Source organism: Falco rusticolus, chromosome 4 (assembly GCF_015220075.1).
Source record: "Falco rusticolus isolate bFalRus1 chromosome 4, bFalRus1.pri, whole genome shotgun sequence".
Lineage (NCBI taxonomy): Eukaryota > Metazoa > Chordata > Aves > Falconiformes > Falconidae > Falco > Falco rusticolus.
The window spans coordinates 34,585,187-34,603,362 of NC_051190.1; the positions used below are offsets into that span (position 1 = coordinate 34,585,187).

General features: G+C 43.3%; 1 protein-coding gene across 2 annotated transcripts in view; it reads right to left on the reverse strand.

Annotated features, from left to right (window-relative positions):
• Positions 1-18,176, reverse strand: part of XYLT1 (xylosyltransferase 1) — a 202,465-nt gene that overhangs the window by 91,750 nt on the left and 92,539 nt on the right. For both annotated transcript variants that reach the window (XM_037385493.1, XM_037385494.1), the window contains one exon: positions 8,031-8,556. In XM_037385493.1, coding sequence (XP_037241390.1) covers positions 8,031-8,556 — 526 coding nt within the window. The remainder of the gene's footprint in view (positions 1-8,030; positions 8,557-18,176) is intronic.

An 18,176-nucleotide genomic window follows, 5' to 3' on the forward strand; every position in this document is an offset into this window, starting at 1 on the left:
ACCCTCCCGCCAGCGCTCTGTCCACACATTTCAGGATCATCACGAAGCATTCACAATCACTTAAGTACATTTTTTTAATCTCTGTACATACACAGTAATCTTTATCAAAACATTCACTGAGCTTCTGTTACCCTTGTGCTCTCTTCCCAGGAGGTTTGCAGTGAGGACATACTTAGCCATTATCCTCTCCCACGCTTGCCCACACTCCCCCTTTAATGCTCCATAAAACGATATAATTTTCCAAAACAGAAGTTTGGTGAGAAATAGGACTGCTGACCATAAATTTTTCAGCCCTTCTGCCCTCCATTCCTTGTGTCATGCATTGGTCTCAGCATTTCCTCAAGATGCCATTTGTCAAGATGTTTTTCTGCAAGCCTGCTGCCCTGGCGTGTTAGAGACCAACGCTGCAGCCACCAGATCCACAGGGGACCAGGCAGGCCTGACATGACAGTAGCATTCCATGCAAAAAAACGAGGACCAACAGCCTGATTGCAGTCTCCCACTTCGAAATTTGCAGATGATCAAGACAGGAACTTTCTGTATTTAAATGAAAGGGCTAATTGGCAAAGACACTCAACAGAGTTTTCCTCTCACTGAATTTCTTCTAAAACCAAAGCTGAAACTACGCAAGACAGTGCTGACAGAGCCAGCCTGCGCTCATAATGGCTTTATTTTTGGAAGAATCCCTCAGCTCTGCAACGCCACAAGCTCACCCATCCCTGAGAAACACGAGTCTTCTGTCCTCTACACTGCAGCTGTCCCCAGAGATGCAGGGAGGTGGCAAAACAATGGCACCCTGTTCTGGGATGCCACAAGGGCACTGCTAGCAAATCCAGCTCCCTTACAAGGTGTACACGATCTTCCTTCTGCAAAGAAGCTTGTCCAGTGTCTGACCCACCAGCCGGATTCAGTTTCTGAGGATAATTCATGCATTTGGCCCCCTGCCCAGGGAGCAATTCAGCTGTCAGCGAGGTGACACCTACATCAGGGCTGCCTCGTCCCTCCCTTCCAATGACTGGAGTACACTGGTCACCCAAACGCAACACGGGCAGCCCGACGGTGGGATCCCCGCCTGCACACCCAGGCTGGTGACAGGGGCTTGTGTGCACTTCAGGTCCTAGCATTTACGTGCATTTTCATCACATACATGATATATCCTAGTCCTCATCCACACGATGAGGCAGGGTCCATTTTCAACCAAAACCAATGAAGTATCTTCTCATTGCTTACACACTAATTTTAACTAACTCAACTTGTACATGTGGCTATGATAGAAGTTAATCTGAGAATCCATGGCCACATACATTCTTCCTGAGATCTCATTATACTCCCTACAATGCCACAGCCTTACTGATTTTATTAGAGTTGGTTCTGCTTTACACATGTAAGGGGAGAGGAGAGAGACACCACTTTACTTCATAAACTCATTTAGCCTCAAATGCAAGTACTGAATCTTGAAACAGCCCTTTCTAATGAAAGAAGTGCTGGAAACATGGTTTCTAGAACAGAACACAATCTCTGTACACAGTGTAATTACATCTTAGCGTTCTGCAGAATACCAGTGTATGGCTTAAATGCTATTAATTGTAAGCAGTTTTGTTCCACAGGATGTAGTTTGCTGATAACTACTCAATTAGGGTTATTTTGCAATTAGTCTACTCACAGTAAATTTATTGCAGCCGGCATCATCTGTGGTGCAGCAAATTAAAATGCTGTCTGGGCTGTGTGTGCAGTGGCTCTTACATGCTCCTTAAACCGTGTATAGCTCACCACAGCAATTTTGTCACACTAACAGATTAAATGTACAGAAAAGCAGCAGCCGCCAATGTCATTGGGAATCCTGAAACCAGGAGAAAAAGACAAATTTGGGCTTCAATCTTTTGACAGAACCCAGTGAGTCCAAAAATTCATTGCCAAAAATGTGAAAAGTAAATGAAGCCATACATTTATATGTCACTGTGTGCATATATGTGCACGTTGAGTGGATGAAATTCTGTATTTGCTTAGTTACAGCTTCCTTTCTTTTAGAATTATATACAGGATGCTTTCATTTCCATGCCTTGGAGAACTCCTTTGCTCCACCCTGTAAATATTTGGCATCTTAGTGGTTTATCTTCTCTCTTCCTGTAAATCACATTTCTTTATGTTGAGTGCTTTGAAGTAGTAGCATAAAAATATTGGAGACATGCAGATTACTACTACCTGTGCATATTATTCAGTAAATTGAGCTCCAGAGCTCTTTTCTCTCAGTTTGAAAACCAAAAGAAGGATGTGTTTTCTAAAATGAAATAGAAAATTTTCTTCTCAACAGCCTGTAAGAAACTGAAAACTCTTGCTTCAATGTGCTAGAGCAGTATTATCAATAAGCAACCAGGGAGAACACAGTCTAATCTACAAAGAACTCTTTTGGTGCTGATGAATGATGTGGAATAAGGGTAGCTTGATTATTTTTCTACTTTATTTATGAGTTGGGTTTACCCCACAGGGATGAAGATAGCAGAAAACCTGTTTGATTTATAAACTAAGAAAAGACAACAGAAGAGCCAAGGGGAAATAAATCAGGCTCACTTGAGGCTCTCTCCTTTCCTAGGGACCCTTCTTCTGCCAGAAATGCATCTTAGAAAACACCCCTCAAAAAAATCCTGTTATATACTTTGGTCTATCCAGGGCCATAGATCCGAGTCAAGCATAAACCCAGTAGGGTAATTAATGATGAGGATTAGGCCAGTCTACCCTGGGGATACGGCAGCCCTGAGAAGCTGGTCCAGAGGAGGACTGGTGCAGATACCACCTGGCACCATGCCTGTGATGACTCACTGACCTCGCACCAATGACTGAGGAACCCTGCTGCACACCCAACCAACTTGCAAGGCAAGGGATTCACAGCACAGTCCACGTGGGAGTGAAAAACCGAATTCAGGGACTGAATCCAGCCAGTGGGTCGGAAGCTGGGATTTTTTCATTGCAGAAGGAAGACTGTAAGTAGAAGTCACAACTTTAATATGCCTGTTGAAATGTGGAGCTGTGTAATTGTAACTGCATTGCTGCCCAGTAATCTGGGCAGCAATCAGGATCGCAGTGGCCATTCTAAACTGAACTCCTGCCCATGGTATAATAAGGGATTCTGCTGGAGGAAACATGGCACAGATCAGGTCACTTGTGCTTTGCCAAAGAGGAGTTCATCTAGGTACAGAGTAAAGCTATTTTAGAGCGAAGAATTCACATTGAACCTTCCACTTCTTCCCAGTACCTCTGCACAAGGAGGGCCACATATGATGACAGACAAGGAAGGGAGGCAGCTGGTCCAGGTCCACCAACAGCTTTGGTGAGCAGAAGAGTCTGGCACACTGGGGGAATCGGAGTCTCCAGCCGAGCCTGTATAGGACCAGGCTGGAGATGGCCTCAGCAAGGAAACAATCTGCCACATTGTCCACAGGTTGCTGATCTCCGTATCGTGCCTCCTGAGAAGAAATGAACGCCTCAAAAGGATGTCTCCCTGTACCCCCAACCTGCACAGGACTGGATTTGCCCTTTCCTCATTTAACCTTGTGCTGAATCTACTTTTCCTCTCTTAGCTTCACCGACTGCATTTCCCCTCAGAACACACTTCTACAAACTAGACGTTCCCTTCTGAGGGAAGGGTGACTTGCAAGTTGCCTGTTGTCCCAGTCTCAGCTGTGACTTTGGATAAGGCTGTACCTAAAGCTGCTGACACTAATCCCCTCTCCTGTAGTGTTCGTGCACCGTTTTCAGGACCGGCTTGTCAGGCAATGCCAGCTCACACCGTCTGCACATCAAGTAACTGGAAAAGTTGCCATGTCCCATTTCGTGTTTCAGCAGCACTGTCTCTTTGCAACCCCCTTGGAGGGACTGCAGCCCTTGTACTCCCATTCTCACGCAAATAATAGCTGCATGTCAAGCAGGTAGTAAACATGATGCTCTTCATTGTAACAATCCTTTCTTTCATACAATGAAGATAGTTATAGTCAATTTCCTTTGCCTGTTGCCTTTGGCAACAACAAAGCACTTAAAAAAGAAACAGCCTGTAAGATCCTGCTCCCATCGATAACCACTCAAATGAACATATCATTTAACATTTTTCTGTGCCCCCCAGCATGAGGAGGACACGGGCCTGCTGGAGCGAGCCCAGAGGAGGCCATGAAGACGATGAGAGGGCTGGAGCAGCTCTCCTGTGAAGCCAGGCTGAGAGAGTTGGGGTGGTTCAGCCTGGAGCAGAGGAGGCTCCGGGGGGACCTTACAGCACCTTCCAGTGCCTCAGGGGGCCGGCAGGAAAGCTGGAGAGGGGCTTTTTGCAAGGGTGGGAAGCAACAGGACAAGGGGGAATGGCCTTAAACTGGGAGAGGGTAGATTTAGAGAAGATTTAGATTAGAAATTCTTCACTGTGAGGGTGGTGAGGTGCTGGCCCAGGCTGCCCAGAGCAGCTGTGTGTGCCCCATCCCTGGCAGTGCCCAAGGCCAGGCTGGATGGGGCTGGGAGCAGCCTGGGCTGGGGGGAGGTGTCCCTGCCCGTGGCAGGGGGGTTGGGACTAGGTGATCTTTAAGGTCCCCTCCAACCCAAACCATTCTGTGATTTGTTCTATTAGTCTATGACAATCCAGCTGGATGGAGTAACATCCGTGATTGATAGCCACTTGCAGCTTTGATCAGATGAGACAGGATCCAAGGGGATTAAAATCTGGATGACATCTCAATGGAAACCATTTATATGGAAAATGGTTATATGTTGGGATAATGGATGAATGTGCTGTTCCAGTGCATAAATATTTATTCTTTACAGCTCTGCTGAAAACACACAGGAAACCTTTTTTCAAACCATACTGAAGGGAACAGTACTCACATACTGAATATACAGACTCAGTCCCTGGATATCTGACTTTTGCTGACAAACAGCATACAGATTTTTTGATGCATGAAGTGCCAAGATCTCTACGCAGACCTCCCCCTACCAGTGATCCTAACAGTGGGGTGTCTTATATTCCCAAAAGCTGATGGGCGGTGCTTAACATCTCCTAACAAAGTTCAACTCCTTTAAGGGACCTCTGGAGCTGATGAAGACACCTTTGATGAGGGACAGAGACAGTCTGTGAGTGAACAGCAACAGTATTTATGTTCTGCAGTGAGGAGGAGAGAACTGAGATCACAACACACAGTCAGGCAATGTATCTTTAATGGGGCTGTAAAATTTATGGGACCCACCAAGTTATATACATATAAGGCCTTCTGGTAGGCACCATTTTGGAGCTCCTACATGTCTGTCTTGACAGCCCTGTATTGAGACATTTGAGAATCAACTTTGAAAGTCTGGATCTCCTCTGTAGGTCTGGCATCCCAATGTGCTTGTGCATTGGCACCTCCTGCATAAGCAACTCATGTCTCATTCAATCTGTTCCTGCGTTATCACTTCCCCACAGCAAAGCTCCTAAATCTGCTCTAGAGAAACCCTGTATGTCAGGCAGGATGTTCAGATTTTCTGCCAAGGAAATCTGGCTGTTGAGGCAGTTACCTTCAGCTGTCAGCATGGTCAGGAGGAAATAACCTTGAGGCAAAGAAAAGTCAACGTTTTCCACAAGGATCCATCTGGCTAAGTTAAGAGACGTCCCTCAATTACTCTTTCTAAACAAGCAACACTCCCTAAAATAAAAATCAAAATGAAACTCTAGCACTGCAAACTGAAAACCTTTAGCCACAGTCTTTTACACGTAATTTTTTTAATGTGGTATGTATCCATACCTTGTAAGTTGTTACTAAATTCACCTGTATTCTACAATAAAACCATATTTGGACAAATTCTGCATTTCTCTAGTCAGGTTTGTAGCTCCCAGTTTTCCTGGATGTTTTACTATGTGTTATTACAAAGGAAGCATTTATATCAATGTGCAATGTACAAACATGCTGAAAGGCTTCAAGTGTAAAAGGTGACACTGTTTTTTGTTCTAAGACTACACTATTATCCTGACTGCAGGACATAGGAAGTAAATTCTGTATTTAAAAAAGCAGCAATAAGTATTTCTTGAGAAGCCTATTTTTAAGAATGGTAGTTGTTTAAAACTTCTGGAAAGTCACCCTGCATCCCTGGGAGACAGATTACCAGGCAGGGGATGGAATTATAGGTGTGTGCAAAATTGCACACAGCTGCAGTGTGTGTGTGCCTACACTAATGACAATAAATCTTCCAGCTCTCTCCAGGATATCACTTGCATATTAGTGTGTGATGCATTTACCCTAGACCAGGTATATAGCTTTGATGACATTACTAAGATATGTCCTTGATCCCAAACAGTGTAGGACAGTGTCTGCAAGGTGCTGACCTCCATCAGCGTTCTCACAGACCACAGCCGACTCTCCTGTCATTAGAGAAGAAAAGGGAAGGATATCAAGGACACGCTTATCACAGTGGATTCCACCGGTGGCACCCCCATGGGACCTGAGGGATGCCCAGGGGTACTCACTGATGCTCAGCCTGTCACTGATGTCTAGTTTTGCTCAATTCTTACCTCTCTACTGTTCTTTTATCTTCAAGTTGTACTGCCTTTGCTGTCTTTCTCCCTGCTACGCACTCAACCCAAGTCTTCTGCCTGCTCTATTAATTCTTTACCTCCAATGTTTGCCCACCCAGCTTAATGATTTCAAGTACCACCGTGATAAGAAAGGGAGAAAAAATACCAAAAGAGATGTGGTAAAAAACGAAAATGAAGGAAAGAAACCAAACTAGTCACAGATGCACTGGGGTGGGAAATGTGGTGCTCACACTTTTCATCCTGGTAATATGCATCATCTAAATTAAAAGCCTAAGCTTCCTATTACAGAGAGATTCTTTTGTTTGGAAACATACTCCGGGGCACCTCCTTTTTTTCCACTGTCTGTACAGGGAGTTTAGCCTCCTAATTTAGGCAACAGCACCATGGATCCTCCTCCCTCCCACACTGAAACACCCAACAGTAACCACTGCTTTGTGATGGTGCAATAAACAGGTGAGCCATGGGGGTTTGAGAATGTAACTAAACAACCCCTAATCCCCACGGCTCACCATGTTTAGCGTACCATCTCAAAGCAAGACCTATTCTCTTGTTTGTAAAAGTCCCTGTGCACTTTCAGCACGGACAAAGACATCAGCATATCCTCACATGCATGGGCTGAAGTGCCAATTACAGGATGGGGACTTTGGACTGCTGTACAAACAAGTGCTGCTGTGGATAATGCTGTCCTTTGATCAATACCTACTTTGATCAACTGATCAATGCTTTAAAAAGGAAAGCACACTTTACTGTATGGGAAGCACTCTTCTTGCAAAGTAGGAAAAGGTCAGCTCACACATGCAAACTGACAGCAAGCTGAGAGACACGTCATTCATCTGACTGCATGTAAAAAGCAAAAGCAACGAATCAAAGCTCGGCTTCGGCTAGCAGAAGTCACTGACTCTCTACAACGGTGATTTTGAAAATTACTTTTGCTGATTGAAGAACATTAAAAATAGAAGTGAACCACAAAATTAGTTTCCCCACACACTTTTGGATTTTTTTAATTATACTTCTGATAATTATCTGGGTTATCAAAATGCTTAGCAGTCCTGGTTACTAGCTAAGACTCCAACATGCCAGAAAAATGGCCACACGGCCATTAACAGCAATGCCACTCGTTTATCGGTTAGCATAAGGCACCAAAATTCACCATGGCTGTTCCCTGATCCCAAAAACCCACACAACTTGTACAGGATAACAAGACTTGAACTACACTTCTCTGTGTCTTTAGATTAAGAACTAAAAGAAACAGGAGCAGCAATTGAATACCTAGATCACATTGTGTAATAAAAATCTGGTGGAAGTGCAAAAAAATGATACAGGAATTTACAAAGGATCTTGTGACATCCATATAATTCCCTGTTTACAACATCCTCAAACCCTCCCTCATTTTCATACACTAAGTACATTACACCTTTCTGCAACAAAGCCATTTTTCTGTCATCAAGCCATTTTAATTACACAGAATCCCCTTCACCATCTACCAACTTACCCTCCAGTGTACAGAAACGCGTCACCTTCTCCGGCATCAGCTTTCCATGCTTGTGCTGACAATACACCTCCGCGATCTCCTGCCGACACTGCTTAGATTTAGACCGGGACATGGCTGAGATTGCCTCTTTGCCCGTTACCTCACACTTTGGTGGTTGGTCATATCTCAGTTCAGGGGAGCTGTTTCCACTTTTTTTCAAATTATGCTGTCTGGGAGACCTGTGAATGTCCTTCAAACTGTTGTTGCTGCTGCTGTTTTTTCCAGGGTGATCGCTGAATTGCACCACCTCATTGGAGTTCTTCCCCAGCAGCAAATTCGCCTTCATCTTCTCCTCTTCCAGTTTCTTTCTCAAGTGCTCCTTTTGCTTACTAAGGGGTTTTTTCACCAGCTCAGACTGGTGTTTTTGCCTCTGAGTCCTGGGAGCAAAGTTACTGTTATCAATATTTTCAAAGTCCTTGGGGACTGAATTTTCATTATTGCTGTCTGTTCGCATTTTCTCTTTCGGTCGGTGGGAAAAATAGCCATCCTATAAATGGGGAGAAAAATTATACTCATCTTACTAAAAACAGTCACATCCCATGCATTACAAGCATTTCTTACATGAAAACATAAATCAATTTCAATCCAACACACTGCAAAAAACCTGCACGTTAGGGTTCATAATAGGGAGATGGAGCTGAGAGGCCTCTAAGCCGTCCAGGTCCGTGCGGACAGCCACCACCCCGCATCACCCAGCCAGCATCCAGCCCCACCTCGGATGGAGCAGGGAGGTTTTACACAGGTTTCTGAGCTATTATTAACCACAGACTTCACCTTGACACCATTAAAAAAAAAAAAAAAATCAATGGCCAAACGGACACAGGTTTCAGTGGAGTGAAAGCAGCTCCTTCAATGCTTTCCCTCACTCCTGGTGGCGATGGCCGCAGTTTGGCACCCCAGGAACTGCCCCACTCCTCTGCAGGAAGCACCACGTGACTTCACAGCCCAAGATTTCTTTCGGTGAAGTAACTTTCCTGCAAACCAAACCCTTCCTAGTTTTCTGAGTTTCTACATAATAAAACTTTGGAGCGCTGCTTCCTGCGGTGTGCAGTGCAGCAGGTGGCTCAGCTGTCAGCCCTTAACCACCACGTTCGGCGTGCTTTGATAAATACACAATAACATCACAACATTTAAAATATATAATTTAAAGGAAAAGGTATAGACCATGTAAACTATTTGTCTGTCGTAGAACAACGCTTTCCTTCATGATTTCACTCCCACCTCCACCGACTACCACAGGAACTTGTCCCAGCCCATCGAGAGCACAGCAAGCTTTAGAACACCAAAGAAAAAGAAGCATTACCCCAGGGATCCTAGAGACAGCACCAAACATGGCAATCTGCTCGAGAAAAGATGTGACAGACCAGAACAGAACCAAGAAGCACTTATATGTGCATATTAGTATCAAATGGGAACCTGTCTGACAGTCGGGGCCAAGTGAGGTTGAGCTACCTTTGCTCCAGCCGCAGCAATTAGTCCTCTAGCTAGTGGGGGACACCGTTTTTAGACTCACAGAACAGGAGATATCTCCACTCATTAAAGTGATCAGTATCAGATGAAATAAATAAGGAGTTGTTATTAAAACATCTGAAGACAGGTTTTTTTTAATCTGTCCTTTTTTCCTTCCACTCATGAAAGACCTAACCAAAAATCAGAGGCTGGTAAATGACAGCACCCGTTAATGAAGACTGATGGGAGCCATGCTTAGCACCTATGAACCACATTTTGTATTCAAAACATTTTATCAGCATTAGCTAATTGTTTCTCACACCTCTTCCAGGAGGAACTATTTAAGTCAAGTTTTGCAGGGGAAGGAGAGGGAGATAATGACTTCTCCAAGGCCATGAAGGGAGTGAGAATCACTTTGACCTCTGCAGCTCAGCAATGAGAAATGTTTGAATAGTTTACTTGTTAGAAGATGTTCTGTAGGTGACTGAAGTGATTTTCTCTCCATTAATATCTTCAGCTCACAAGTAACTTTAGCTATCAGACATGGAGGAATGCAGGAAGTTAAACAAACCAATCAACCAAACACCAAAAAAGCCTACAAACCAAAACCCAAATGTTTTTCAAATAAAATACTTCTAGTTTGGAGAGAATGTTATCTTTAAAAAAAACCCCATACTTTTTAATATTTAAGGGTACATACGAAATCAATTTTTTTTCCATCTTATTTTTTCAAGGAGAAAAAAATTAGCATTTTCAATAGAACTGTAGAATCACTTAGGATGAAAAAGACACTTAAGGTCATTGAGTCCAATCGTTAACCCGGGACTGCCAAGTCCACCACTAAACCATGTCCCTAAGAGCTACAGCTACGCATCTTTTAAATACCTCCAGGGACGGTGACTCAACCACCTCCCTGGGCAGCCTGTTCCAATACTTGACAAGCCTTTGGGAGAAAAAATTCTTCCTAATACCCAATCTAAGCCTCCCCTGGTGCAACTTGAGGATGTTTCCTCTTGTCCTGTCGCTTGTTCCTTGGGAGAAACAGACCCCCACCGTGCTACAACCTTTCAGGCAGCTGTAGAGAGCAATAAGGTCCCCCTGACTCTTCTTCTCCAGACTAAACCACCCCAGCTCCCTCAGCTGCTCCTCATAAGACTTGTTCTCTAGACCCTTCACCAGCTTTGTCGCCCTTCTGCGGACACCAAAGAGAAAACAAAACCAAAAATAGTTTCAAGACAGCCCTCATCCCCACGAATGATCAAACTAAAAACCCTCAATCAACCCAATTACTTTCAGATCCCAGCTCCCTTCACTTAGCCTGTACCTCCAATGTATCTTCAAAGAAAAAGACCAGCAGCAAACTGCAAATAGAGCAAGACAAATGTAAAGCTTATTAACATCATACCCAAAACATCTCCACTGAGGTGCCACTGCTCTGAGACTTCAGATATCTGATAGTTGGCATGTTCCCTTTGTTGTTCAGCCAACTCCAAAACCTCAGCTTAGTTATGCCACTTGTATATTTTGACTTACTTCATTTTAATGTGCTTGGATCTTGGATTTGTATACATGAAATAGCTCAGAAACCTTAATTGTTGTACTGTCACGCTTCCTCTAAACTAGTGCCGGAATTCACTTTTTTTCATCATTTAGCGTAAACTGAGACACAAAAGGGTTGAGGTTAATCTATGTGGATGGTGCAATCCATAACCACAGTGGGTCACCCAGGGCTTTCCTTTGCCCCTTTGAAATGTTTTGGTTTTGAAATGAAATGGCCTCTATACAAAACTTAAATACAAGAAGGATCAAAGACGGTATTAAATTTATTTCTACAAATTTTATATCCCAAAACACACAGAGCTATTCTTTGTAAGTAGTCCTTAAGCTTCAACAGGTTAAGTATATGAAATATGAAGGACACTATGAAAGACTGAATGTAAACTTTATTTGCTGTGTTTCAACAGCAGCAGCGCAGAGAACTACAGGGACAACACTCCACAGTAATCAAAGCATCCCTATCATTAGTTTTTATCATTAGTACAGTTCAAAGCATTTATTGGCAATAGAAACATTTCACCATGCTGCAATTTACAACCAAAATACCTAGCTGCAATGATGGGGGCAAAATAAATAAATAAATAGATAGATAAATAAATAAATGGACAAATAAATAAATAAATAAATCTGCCTTCTTCATTCAACTCTTTCCAAAGTCTCTAAAGGTGATGCTGTGATAGGATATTTATGCGTATTTTGGCAACATTCCCTCTCACAGTTTGACTCTTAATAAACAATTTTTGTCTTTGAGCTAAATAATAATAATAATAATAATAATAATAATAATAATAATAATCCGTACAGCAAATGGCACATTGATAAAGGAGAAAGTTCACTGTTGTTGTTTTTTCGTGTAATTCTTATTACCCACAAAAGAGACATTGTCCTGAGCCAGAGCGACTGGCACATGCCCCTTCCCACGTCCCAAAGAGTGGACAGCGCTGCCCCACGCTCTGTAGCTTGACACAGCATCAAAGGACGAGGTGCAGGCCCGTTAGTGTTGGAAACAGCATCTGACATGACACTTATGTGACATTTCAGTTGGGATTTTCACCACCCCTGCGCGCTCATGAGTGGGGCTGGTCATCCCTACCCAGCCGATGCACTGTGCTCTGGCAGAAACCTGTGATGAAACCTCAGCAGAAAAAAGCAAAGAGCAGATATTCTGGTGTAGGGTTCACCTCTTCAAACTGTTTTCCTCCTTCAAGTGCTTTGCCCCCCTCTGGGAAATGCTTTTCCAAGTCTACATGCTGGAATCTGAAAAGACAAATAAATTCTAAATGCTTCAAAGCCAGACACAAAACTAAGCTGGGCTGTAACTCTTCCCTGCCTGCAGGGACAGCAAGCACCACAAAACCTCACCCCGACAGAGGACACCCAGTGTCTGAAGAGAAGTCTCTTTAGGAGAAGCAAGGACTAAAAATAAAGCAGTCTGTAGAACAACTGCACTAACCAAGAGCTACAGATATACATTGAAAAATAAGTATGTGTAACAAACACCCCAGATGGACAGTCAAATCCAGCCTCACACAATCCCACACCTGTTGATGCAAGTGATAAATGCCACAAAACCAGAAGTCTCCACCCTCCTCTAATCTGCATTTCTCTTTCTCAAAAACTTCCAAAGCCAAGCCTGATTTTTACAGCGTAATGATTTTAAGACAGGATCCATAAGTGATAGCAGAACATACATGTTCGCAGTGCAGGGGAAATGAAGCTCAGCACTCCAAGCCTAAAACAGCAGCAGCTGCTGACAATAAATTGTGTTCAGTTGTGAAGTTCAGGGGTACAAACAAAAGCAGCACATCTGGTCTTCAGCTGGCTATGGGAGGATGGGTTTTACTTGCTCTGCGATATATAATTTTTACAGTGCTGGCTTAATTGCAGACTTTATTTGCCATGGATGTCTGAGACAGTCAAGTCAGGACAAAGTCATCCTGCAGAAAAATGACACTGAAACCAGGCATTCCCAGTTCTGACAGTACCATGGGGTGTATGTCGGTGGGTTTGCTGTTTGAATCATGCTCTTTTTCAACCTCTGTCTAGCTATTTGTTAGCAGCACCTTCTTATTGCCCTCTGTGCTTGCAAATCACATTAAATACGCTGAAACATGGAAGGTTATGCCAGGACCAAATTAGAAGCAGAGAGCCAACTACTATAGCCCGTATGTATCCACATTCAAAGATGAAAGCAGTATTTTCAAACCGACACCTAATAGTGCTATTTTTTGTTGTTGTATAGACTTAATCTTACCCACAGAACGCACAAAAAAGTTACTATGGAAAGCACCATTTAGGTCTTTGCAATAGAGTAATACTCTCTAGAACAGCCGCAGCTTGGAAGAGGCTCTATCCAAAGCCAACTCATCTGAGAGACTACCCTGGCCAAACTACTCAGCATTACAGGTGTCAAACACAACACATGCCACCCAAGAACACATATTTCACCTGTGCTTCCACTACGGCCCTGGGAAAACACTCGCTTTGTGTGACTCTACGCATGCTCCTCCAGCAGCCTCAGTGACACGGCCTCCCTTGGGGACCAACAGCGAAAACTGAGCACCCTTCCTGCAGGAGGTCACGTTTGTCACTCAGTAACGACCCACGCCTGCTCCCGATGCCAATGAAAGCCATTCCACTCTGGCAGAGGAGTGCAGGATCAGGACAAAGTATTTTTTCCCCACATTTTAAAAGCCAACTCAGTGTACAGACTTTATAAAGAAACCTTTGGAGGGTTTTCGTCACTTTGCAGCACCGCATTTCAAAGACCAAGTGTGACACTGTGGATATCTATCACAGAACACAGGCCTAAGGGAAGGATTTCCACAAAGTTTTCTGTCCTAGCATTATCTGCTTCTCAGAAGATACACGGAGAGGTTAACTGCTGAGTAGTCAATGGTAAGAGCCCTGGCAGGGAGAGTTTTAACGGGGCCTCTTCTGTGTGTGTGCACACTGCAATTCAACAAAAACAAGCAAATACTCTCAAACTGGGAAAGAACAGTCTGTACCCAGGAGTGTGCATGAAATGCATGAGATCATTGCTAATTACATACTGATTGCCATTGATGCTAAAAATAATAATATAACATTAATGCAAAAACAACATTTTAAGCTCAGAGCCACTGCATGTAATAAGAATTTGAATTCTGCTCCAAATTCTGCTCCTTGATGAACACACAGGTTTTAATTCTCCAAACTCCACCTTTAGTGTGTTTTATTAAAATCTGCCACACAAAATGTGTGCTCTTTGGTATATATTAGCCACTGCATCCACAGTGATTGAAGGTCTGGTGCTCAGACACTGTGAGCTTGATTGAATTCGAAGTCTCATCTCTCTCAGGAGAGAAAGTCTGGGTTTCAGCGGAGACAGTGGCAGAGCCTTTGCGATCTACTTGAGAAGACCACGGAGTAAATTGATGCTGTCACCTGCTACATACCCAAGAACAGCTGCTGCTCACTGTATCTAGCACAAATACTGAGAATTTTGAAGAACTTTACAGCCATCTATGACAAATGGATTTTAATGACAGCCTGCTAACACTCTCAAAGGCTTCTGCATGTACAATACATACCTGCTCAGCTGGACCGCAGGTAGTTCATGTACCTGCAGACTGCCTCTCTCCACACATTTTTCACTTGGATCTGTCATGTATATTTGCGTCTAGATTAAGTACATTCAAGCATAAAAGTGCATTTTTGGGTATGCCCAGTTTAGAAAATCTAGGTAACAAATTCTCACGTCGTCTTTCAGGTACAGTTCTGTATCCTGCATGCTAAAGGCAGGAGGTGAAAGACTATAGCTGCAATATTGACCAAGGGAAAACTTCAATAAACCAGCATGTCCTCTGTGGGGCATCCCCATGGTAAGACAAGAAATATGCTACAAACATACTATGAACCAACTCAGACCAACCCTGGAAGGGGTGCTTCTGCCAACAGCCAGGGTTAGGCAGCATGACTGTTAATTTTTGCAACATGCAAAAAGCCAACACCAGAACAATTTCAAATCTGCTTTCAGAAAGACAAGCTAATGCGTATATAAATCAGCAGACACACAAACATCAACAGCCTGATGAGCATCAGCTCTGCACACAGCAAGGGCACACGGGCTTTATGTGGCTGAGGGATCCAACCCAAGACACCTAACCCAAGGGGAAGAACCCATACTGTGGCAGGTAGTCACTGCTCCAGCATCACCTGCTACACACCTGTAGAAATACAGTGCTGCTAGATGACTCCTTTTGGAGAGGCTTTGTAAGGAAAGTTAAAGAAAATCGTAATCAGTTCACAAAGGCACACAATAAGAGCTTGCATTTATCTGTGAAAGGTGTTCACTGCATTGTGCAGAGCATTTCCTCCCAACAATAAGAAAATGCTCCCTTCTCAGGAAAAGTTATTCATTGTATGATTTTTGTATCAAGGAAGTCCTATAAAGTCTACACAGATGGACAGACCATGTGCAATCAAGCCCTGAATGGCAAATGTTCACAGTTTCAGTTTACCTGACACAGCTGATTTTCTTCCCAGCACGGAAGGATTTGTTGTCTTTTTGTACTAAGAACGTATTCTCGTGTTCTTCCCCTGGCTAAGCTTGGTTCCTTAAAGACAGCAAAACAAACTAGAAATATGCATATGCACACGCTGAGCAGCAACAAAACACGCAAACCTTCCTCTAATTACAAAGTACTAGATGTGCTGGCCTTGAGGGCCAGGTATAAATCAATCCCCTGTACTATAAAAAAACCTACATTTTTTTCTTCTCCTGTCACATAATAAAATATATAATAATTATTGATCTCATGTGAAAATATGCAATCACTGGGCAGTCATGCATGTCTTAGACAAAATAAGCTCTCAGAGCTGGTGCAGATGCCGGTCACCGTGCTGGGGCGAACTGTGCTGCTGTGGGCTCCAAACCAGCTCACGGCTCTTGGAGGTGACAAACGGCTTCAAAATCTGCATCATATGCCAGAGCCTCCAAGAGGCCTGGTCAGTTTTTACAGGACCACCTATTTTACCTGTCCTGTGACCAAGAATTTAAGTAGCACTATGAGAAGATAATTAACACAAGTTTCTGTTCAATTAATTACAGCTCTGTGACGTACTATATTTGTAATGCTTGTTAATTATTCAATAATGATACCTTCCAATTGCCAGAGGAGTCAGAGGATGGCATCTCTACAAGCAAGGGCTGCTCCTCGTAAATCATCTTTTTTTTTTTTCCTGTTTTAACCTTTGCATATTTGAGGGGTATTTCTTAGCTGAAATCAAAACCTTCCCCGCCCCCCCCGCCCCCGAACTACATATATTACACTATGGTCTTCAGAACAAGAGCGGAAATTATAAATACTCCTCATGCTCCAGTGGGCTCAGAAATCGGATTTAATCCCATTTTTGAAACAGCTGGGCACCCGCCTCCCTTGGCACATGGCCAAAGAAACATCTTCAGACCACTCGTTCCACGGGCAGCTGCAGGCTTCCCAGCTGAGGAGTACGGCAGCTCCAGCCCCACAGCCGATTCCTGAGACCATCATGGGAAGCAGCTTCCCTCCATTCTCCTTTTGAGTCCAAGAAAAACTCCTTCTCCATCACTATGAAGTAGAACTACAGGGCATTTGCCTGGAATTGCCCATACGCTCACTCTGCTGCTAGATGGATACAAAAGGCTGGTCACTATCAGAACGATGATAAACAATAATTAAAAAAAAAGTCACAGCAAAGAACTGTTGAGCCAGTTACTTTGAGAACTGTTGAGAACAGGTTAGATCCTCTCTCCTTTCCCACTGTCAGACCAAGCAAGCCCATTCCCCGGGATGATCAGGCACGTGGAGCCGACACACCGCTGGCTCTGCAGGAGCTTCGGGCACCTCACCTGTGCGCTGCAGCCCATTGTGTTCCAGAGGCTGAGCATCACAGCAGTGTCATCTCCTGTGCTCAAGGGCAAGGATTTCAGCATCCTTGAGACACTCGTTTCAATGGCTCAGAAAGCCACTAGGTCAAGGCAGCTGTTTCCCCAGTTCAGGTAGGAACCTGCCGATATAAAACCGACAAAGCGTCACCTGTCCTAGCCCATCCACATCTTTCAAACTACAAAACAACCACTGCTCTCGTTGAAGTTGTCATGCAGCCACAGGGATGCAGACATTCTTCCATGCCATCAAAACTTATAAGAAATTGTGAACTTTAATCAAAGACAATTGGAAAACTAATACTTTTTGCAGGTTTTGACAAAAGCACAGCCAAAGAAAGCAGATAGAGAGGACAGATGTTAATGTCTCTAGATTTTTCCATGTATTTTTCCATTTTGCTGTAACAAGTACATTGTACTTTAATTATCAGTGTCTGAAGACTTGCAAGAAACAGTTTGTGACAAATGTATTAAGTTACTTTATGCTTGACATTAAAAAGGGAGATACAAAAGGTGAACACAGATTTATTGCCTTTGAATTTGCAAGCTGGTGAAGACAAAAGATGTAGTTGTTTCAAATACAGTCCTTTCTGTTACATAAAAAGGTTATGAGAAAAAGCCATCATCTGGGTTAAAAGGGGGATTCTGATACATGAAAAAGCATGAGCCCTTCAGGATTCAGTGCTAATAAATACTTACAGGCACTGCTTTCCCAACACTATTGTTACACTTGCATTTCAAAGCTGCAGAGTAATGGCTGGACCACGACAAAGTGCACAGACACAGGGGACCTTGAGTGCATTGGTAAGTGATTGCTTGGAGGATTATTTCCCCCTCCTTTCCAAAAATATTATCACTGATTATTTTTTTTTTTAACTTCAGCAATGTGTTCCAAAACACTGGAATCAACATAATATCATTAATAGAAGTTGCTTTCTTTCCTTCTTGCATACGTAACATTTGTACATTAAGGAAAGATGTTCAGGTTTGGAATGGAATGAAAACAGCTTAAAAACTTTGGTTCCTTTCCTCAGGAGTTTTTCGTTTCCTGCTAACAAAATGTGACTGACTTTCAGAGTAATTTTGATTAGGGAGTAAAACAATATTGCACCCCTCAGGAGTCCAAGAAGATTTTCACATTTGCTCCAGCTTAGCATAGTAACTGTATGAACAGCCATATTCTGTTAACAGTA